Genomic DNA, 8,264 nt, shown 5'->3' with positions numbered 1-8,264 from the left:
TACTTGGCAACAACATACTCTGTAACAGATTAGGCAGTATAATCATATCTGTTAACTTGAGAGTGCCCACACTCAATCTACTTATCGTGATGTGTTAAATCAATTACTGTTAGACATTATTTGTCTGATAATCTACCAAATCTTTGAATTGAAGAATTTGTGATTTAATTAATAGCTTGTTGTTATGTTAAGGGTAATCAGACTTGTATATAATTCTAATGGCCTTCTTTTGAAAACTATTCTGAATTACAACTTTGGATCTTATATTACTTTGCAACAATCTACTCCGTGACAGATTAGGCAGTATAATCACATATGTTAACTTCAGTGCCCACACTGTATTTATTTATGGTTATTTGTTAAATCAAGTACTGTTAGACATGAAATAGGAAGTGTTTAACATAAATGTTATGGCTACTCACCATTGTAGCTCGCTCCTGGTCAATGATACGAGCCTCTTCTTGCAGTGGAAAACTTGCAGCCAACAAACACCGTGGAACCTAAAGGAATGAAATTAAACAGTAACATTTCGCCTCGACCAATTTTCACACGTACAACGCAACGCGGCTACACTTCTGCTATTACAAATGTAAATCTCCTTAAACACAATGAGTGTTACTTACCGTGTACGCTCTAGACGGTCCAGTTGCAAGCAGAAAATAAAGATATTTCTGTTGATAATCGTCGCTGCTCAGTGGCTCACGGCCATCGCGCCAACAGATTTGAATTTTGGCGGAGGTTCGGGCAATTACGTCATATCCACGGCACATGACTGCGACGTAATACCCGCTTATCTGAAACGGCAGTTAAAAGTAGAGTTACATCAAGTTTTCTTGGAACCTAAACGAATGAAAGAAAACTATCATTTGGCCACAACCAACATTCACAGATACAACACAACGTGCGGGGTTGGGGTTAAAGATTGAGTGAAGGGCCCTCGTTTTAAACTACTGTTTTGAAAAGGAGTGGGAACAAGTAAGACGTATTTAATTTATTTAATGGGAAGTAGTAAGACTTATTAAATTTATTTAATCTACTTTTCTTCCCAGGCAAAATTTGATGTGCTGCAATTCCAAATTTCCAAAGTGAATGAAGGAATGAAGTCCTTTAAATTATGATTTTGTATAAATACTAGGCATTAACACAAAATCGACGGCACAAAATGGGCAGACTTTACTTGTTTGAAAAGGACTGGTTACAAGACAGACTTTTTTAATTTATTTAATGGGAAGAAGACTTATTTAGTTTAATTGATCTATTTTTGTTCCCTGCCAAAATTCGATTTGCTGCAATTCCAAATTTCCAAAGTGAATGAAGGAAAGAAGTCGTTTAAATTATGATTTTGTTTAAATACTAGGCATAGACACAAAATCTACGGCACAAAATGGGCAGACTTTACTTGTTTGAAGAGGACTGGTTACAAGACAGACTTTTCTGATTTATTTAATGGGAAGAGGACTTATTTAGTTTATTTAATCTATTTTTGTTCCCTGGCAAAATTGGATTTGCTGAAATTGTATTTTGCCAAATCTCGATTTGAGACCTGATAGGAAGTATTAAACGCTTAGTTAAATCAATACAAGTTGGTAATAAGAGCGAGTAATGTTGGTTGAACCGATGAATGAAGGTTGAAAGCAATTTAAATTATGACTTTGTATAAATACTAGATATTAACAGAACATCTACTGCGCAAAATGGGCAGAGTTTACTTGTTTGAGAAGGAGTGGCTTATTCAAAACTAAGATTTATGTAATCTGTTTGTTCCCAGGCAAAATTGGATGTGATGCAATTCCAAATTTCACCACATGATGGTGCCCAATTTTGACTTCATAGGACATATTAAACACTTAGCTTGTTATTATGTTCAAGGTAATCAGATTTGTTTATCATTCTAATGGCCTCTTCAAAACTATTCTGGATTACTACTTTGGATCTATTCTACATTACTTGGCAACAACATACTCTGTAACAGATTAGGCAGTATAATCACATATGTTAACTTGAGAGTGCCCACACTCAATCTACTTATCGTGATGTGTTAAATCAATTACTGTTAGACATTATTTGTCTGATAATCTACCAAATCTTTGAATTGAAGAATTTGTGATTTAATTAATAGCTTGTTCAGGGTAATCAGACTTGTATATAATTCTAATGGCCTTCTTTTGAAAACTATTCTGAATTACAACTTTGGATCTTATATTACTTTGCAACAATCTACTCCGTGACAGATTAGGCAGTATAATCACATATGTTAACTTCAGTGCCCACACTGTATTTATTTATGGTTATTTGTTAAATCAAGTACTGTTAGACATGAAATAGGAAGTGTTTAACATAAATGTTATGGCTACTCACCATTGTAGCTCGCTCCTGATCAATGATACGAGCCTCTTCTTGCAGTGGAAAACTTGCAGCCAACAAACACCGTGGAACCTAAAGGAATGAAATTAAACATTAACATTTCGCCTCGACCAATTTTCACACGTACAACGCAACGCGGCTACACTTCTGCTATTACAAACGTAAATCTCCTTAAACACAATGAGTGTTACTTACCGTGTACGCTCTAGACGGTCCAGTTGCAAGCAGAAAATAAAGATATTTCTGTTGATAATCGTCGCTGCTCAGTGGCTCACGGCCATCGCGCCAACAGATTTGAATTTTGGCGGAGGTTCGGGCAATTACGTCATATCCGCGGCATTTGACTGCGACGTAATACCCGCTTATCTGAAACGGCAGTTAAAAGTAGAGTTACATCAAGTTTTCTTGGAACCTAAACGAATGAAAGAAAACTATCATTTGGCCACAACCAACATTCACAGATACAACACAACGTGCGGGGTTGAGGTTAAAGATTGAGTGAAGGGCCCTCGTTTTAAACTACTGTTTTGAAAAGGAGTGGGAACAAGTAAGACGTATTTAATTTATTTAATGGGAAGTAGTAAGACTTATTAAATTTATTTAATCTACTTTTCTTCCCAGGCAAAATTTGATGTGCTGCAATTCCAAATTTCCAAAGTGAATGAAGGAATGAAGTCCTTTAAATTATGATTTTGTATAAATACTAGGCATTAACACAAAATCGACGGCACAAAATGGGCAGACTTTACTTGTTTGAAAAGGACTGGTTACAAGACAGACTTTTTTAATTTATTTAATGGGAAGAAGACTTATTTAGTTTAATTGATCTATTTTTGTTCCCTGCCAAAATTCGATTTGCTGCAATTCCAAATTTCCAAAGTGAATGAAGGAAAGAAGTCGTTTAAATTATGATTTTGTTTAAATACTAGGCATAGACACAAAATCTACGGCACAAAATGGGCAGACTTTACTTGTTTGAAGAGGACTGGTTACAAGACAGACTTTTCTGATTTATTTAATGGGAAGAGGACTTATTTAGTTTATTTAATCTATTTTTGTTCCCTGGCAAAATTGGATTTGCTGAAATTGTATTTTGCCAAATCTCGATTTGAGACCTGATAGGAAGTATTAAACGCTTAGTTAAATCAATACAAGTTGGTAATAAGAGCGAGTAATGTTGGTTGAACCGATGAATGAAGGTTGAAAGCAATTTAAATTATGACTTTGTATAAATACTAGATATTAACAGAACATCTACTGCGCAAAATGGGCAGAGTTTACTTGTTTGAGAAGGAGTGGCTTATTCAAAACTAAGATTTATGTAATCTGTTTGTTCCCAGGCAAAATTGGATGTGATGCAATTCCAAATTTCACCACATGATGGTGCCCAATTTTGACTTCATAGGACATATTAAACACTTAGCTTGTTATTATGTTCAAGGTAATCAGATTTGTTTATCATTCTAATGGCCTCTTCAAAACTATTCTGGATTACTACTTTGGATCTATTCTACATTACTTGGCAACAACATACTCTGTAACAGATTAGGCAGTATAATCACATATGTTAACTTGAGAGTGCCCACACTCAATCTACTTATCGTGATGTGTTAAATCAATTACTGTTAGACATTATTTGTCTGATAATCTACCAAATCTTTGAATTGAAGAATTTGTGATTTAATTAATAGCTTGTTCAGGGTAATCAGACTTGTATATAATTCTAATGGCCTTCTTTTGAAAACTATTCTGAATTACAACTTTGGATCTTATATTACTTTGCAACAATCTACTCGGTGACAGATTAGGCAGTATAATCACATATGTTAACTTCAGTGCCCACACTGTATTTATTTATGGTTATTTGTTAAATCAAGTACTGTTAGACATGAAATAGGAAGTGTTTAACATAAATGTTATGGCTACTCACCATTGTAGCTCGCTCCTGGTCAATGATATGAGCCTCTTCTTGCAGTGGAAAACTTGCAGCCAACAAACACCGTGGAACCTAAAGGAATGAAATTAAACATTAACATTTCGCCCGGACCAACATTCACACGTACAACGCAACGCGGCTACACTTCTGCTATTACAAACGTAAATCTCCTTAAACACAACGAGTGTTACTTACCGTGTACGCTCTAGGCAAAATTGGATGTGATGCAATTCCAAATCTATCTGAAACGGCAGTTAAAAGTAGAGTTACATCAAGTTTTCTTTTTTAATCAACACAATCATTTACAACCGTTGACCAGAAAGAATCGTCGAAATTCGACGTCCCCCACAAACGCCACGCTCACTCGCTTTTCAGGGCAACAAAAGTACTTCTTTTTAAAAACGATGAGTTGTACTTACCGTGTACGCTCTGGACGGTCCAGTTGCAAGCAGAAAATAAAAATATTTCTCTTGTTAGTCGTTTGTTACCATCCGCTGTGTCTTTGTCAACATCGCCGCCATTTTCCTACTTCCTGCTGCGAGCCGCGCCCACGGATTTAAATTTGGGCGGAAGCTCTTTCCATTGGCGTCGTTTTCGCATATAGCAAATCCGATTGGTTGGGAAGGGGGCACGGTTATGCAGCCGAGGGGTCCTGTGATCGGTGGGATGTAAAGTAGGCGTCGACGTCACGTCCGCGTCACGTGACCACGACGTGGCAGACGTCATATAGCAACCGCTGTTTTGTTTAGTAGACTTACAGTTGTTATGCATTGACATAATGGCGCACACACCAAATAGATTTAAATAAATTAAATAATTCTTCTGCCCACTCTCTTTTAAACAAGTTAACTCTCCCCGCGGATTTGAATTCCGGCGAAAGTTACGCCCATCGACGTCACGTATGTCACGTGACCACGACGTGGCAGATGTCATATAGCAACCGCTGTTTTGTTTAGTAGATTTACAGTTGTTATGCATTGGCATAATGGTGTGCACTCAAAATAGATTTAAATAAATTAAATATTTCTTCTGCCTACTCCCTTTTAAACAAGTTAACTCTGCCCACGTCCATTGACGTCTTGTCTGCGTCACGTGACCACGACGTAGCGACGTCATATAGTAACCGCTGTTTTGACCAGTAGACTTAGTTATTATGCGTTGACATAATGGCGCACTGGTTAGCATGGCCACCTCTTAAGCATGATGATGCGGGTTCGACGCCTGATCAATGTTAGCATGGAGTGAGCTGAAGTGCATGGCGCTGAAGATTTGAATCTTTGAAATGCGCTGAGGTCTGACATATCAGGCAGAATGGTTTGCCATCACGTTCAACAAAAAATAGAAACTTTCCCACTCTGATTAAAACGTCCTGTGTTCATCTACGTATTTTCGTTTTGCTGTGCATCTTTTCCCTGCCATTTCGAGAGCCCAATTGACACTCATAGTTTAAAGAAATGTGTTTGCCCATCCTACTTTGTGGAATTTCACCACATGCGCTTTTGACCAAAATACCAAATTGAACTCAAGTGAAGCCAACACGCACAACCCCCCCCCCCCCCCCCCCCCCACACACACACACACACACAAATGTTGATATGAACATAAAAGAGCCGCATGCGGTTCGGGAGTTGCGGCTTGGCCAAACCTGTACTATACAACTTTATTTGTATAAAATTTTCACAACAGCTGTCACACAAACAAAGCGGGAAAAACCGAAGACGTGCGTGTTCCGCCCACGCTGGATTTATTTGCACCTTTGAAAAGACACCGTATTGCCGCAGATGTGGCAAAGAGTACTTTTGGGCATCTGAGACGGAAGGATGTCCAAAGCATCACGTCACCTGCTCTGGTAGGCATGGTGGTGGGACGTTGAGGTCAACCGCTTTGGGGTTGGCTGACTCTTTGATCGCAGGATGCCACACACTTGAAGACAGAAGCAGAAAAGCAGAGCTAAATGCAAAATGTACTCACCGGTGACTCCAATTTTTTTCCCCCCTGAAGAAACAGCTGGACGGGTGGCCCCGGCTGGCCAGTGGGACTCTTGTTATTCTGACCCTTTTTAGTGCGCGTTTGGGGCAACAACCGTTTTTTGTGGCGCTCTCTTCTGGTTCAAAAGTGCCCTGCATGTGAATTTGCTTTTCCTGCCTTCTGATTGGATGAGCGCCGGTGTGACGCGGTGCCTCTGTCACCGTGGCGGGGGGTATACGTTGGCATCGGAGCGTCTGCCAACGTCTGAGACCGGCTGGCAGTGTATCGGAGGTGTCGAGTGCGGTGCCGCTGGAGCTCACTCACCAGCTGGTGTTAGGGCCACAGAATGAAGGCCAAGGAGAAGAATAGAAAGAGAAACAGAAACTTCTCCTCCAATTGTTTGATTTGTCTCTTCTGAGCTTCGATGAATTCTTTCAGCTCTTTGTTCCTCTAGGACGGACAAATGGAAAGTGGCATTCAAAAGCCAGTAAGCGTGCAAGTAAGTGCCGGGCTGGCTTTGGGCCCTTACCTGTTGCGCGCTGTGCAGCAGATCCATTCTCTCTTGGAGGATGCAAGCGTCGCGCTCCCTCAACTCGCACATCAGGGCTCGCTTCCATTGGTCCACGGCGCTCCTAAGCTCTTCTCTCTGATCCGCCGTCAGCACGTCATTCACGCCAGCGTGGCTGGCTTTTTCGCCGTCCGTGGCGGGGCAGTCCCGCTGCGGTAGCGCCTCGTACAACATGGCCTCCAGCTCCAGGATCCTCTGGGCCGCAATCCTCGTCCATCAGTGGTCCGGCGGGAGATTTGAGGGCGGCTTACCTTATGAGCCTGGTCCATGGAACACTTCCTGAAGTCCAACTCTTCATCCAGGTAGCCCTTCTGCTTGCAGAACATATCCTAGCACAGCTCAAGGTCAGAATTGTTGGGGCACATTGCCGGAGTTCCCCTTGGCTGATGTCGCGTGTCTGTCTACCTTCTCACTTTCAATGTCCAACATCTTCTGTTGAAGTGTTGACTTGGTCACTTTGATGTATTCTAACCACTGAGGAAAGGCTGCTGTCACATAAGCAGAATGCGAGAGTGTGCGTGGACGTGCGTGTTACCTTCTCGGCTAGGGTGAGAAAGGTCCTGGCGTGAATCACGACCACCTGCTCCTCGCTGGTGAGATTCTGCAAGAGCCCAAAGGCACAGCGTCAACAAGCTTCTTTCAGCGCAAAGCCTTCCAAAAGTCACATTTGAGCCGCCGAGTCTCGTGGAGTGCGAACATAAGGAGTTCGACATACACTTACGGCGTTATAGCCCAGGATGTCCAGCTTCTTCATCAGATCACTGATGACGATGTCCGGGGGAAAGGCGCAAGGAGCAATGTAAGGTGTTCTGGGACCTCGGGTTAAGGTTAGGGTTGCGAGGGACGCCTTACGTACGCTCACGCCCTCGGCCTCGCAGTAGATCTGCAAAGGGCTGAGGCCGTCTGGGAAACGGACTTGCAGAAACTTCAAGACGGGGGAGCGCCACTCCCTCTCCTGAAAGGCAGAGGCATGCATCCGTCCGTCCGTCCGTCCGTCCGTCCGTCACATCTCTGGCCTCAACACGCTTGTGCGAGTCTTCCCACCTCCAGCTCCAGGATGCGGAACTCAAGCAGTTCGTTTTGGTCTCGGATATCCTGGATGTGCTCTTTCAGACGCGCTTCTTCCGCCTCCATCCGCCTGACCTGAAAAGACAGTCAGACCTCATCTGCGGGGCTTCCCGACAGGTGTGACGCCAAGCGACTCCGCCCAGCGCCTTTCTTTCCGTCACCTTTTCGGCCAACTGCTGATTGCTCTGACGCAGCAGCTGCTTCTCCTCCACCCACTTGACATTCTAGAAGAGACAAACGCGTGGACAGCTTTGGAATGTTGTGTCATTTTCATCCACAAATTCTTTGGTTGACTGGAAAATGACATTTGCTTTTCTCCGCATTTTCCCAGCCACGTTCGGGGGGGGGGGGGGGGGGGGG

At 42.1% G+C, this 8,264-nt stretch overlaps 1 protein-coding gene across 1 annotated transcript; it reads right to left on the bottom strand.

The window, feature by feature from the left end:
* Positions 1-6,039: 6,039 nt before the first annotated feature.
* Positions 6,040-7,157, bottom strand: LOC148393697 (janus kinase and microtubule-interacting protein 3-like). Its single transcript, XM_088385803.1, has 2 exons — positions 6,798-7,157; positions 6,040-6,718 (listed from the first exon to the last, which is right to left on the bottom strand). The coding sequence occupies exons 1-2, from the start codon at positions 7,008-7,010 to the stop codon at positions 6,602-6,604; spliced, it is 330 nt and encodes a 109-aa protein (XP_088241929.1). The 5' UTR covers positions 7,011-7,157; the 3' UTR covers positions 6,040-6,601.
* Between the last annotated feature and the right edge of the window lie 1,107 nt (positions 7,158-8,264).

The sequence above is a fragment of the Syngnathus floridae genome, chromosome 9 (assembly GCF_059516105.1).
Source record: "Syngnathus floridae isolate MCC-2025c chromosome 9, RoL_Sflo_1.0, whole genome shotgun sequence".
NCBI lineage: Eukaryota > Metazoa > Chordata > Actinopteri > Syngnathiformes > Syngnathidae > Syngnathus > Syngnathus floridae.
This window is presented reverse-complemented; position numbering and strand designations above follow the sequence as displayed.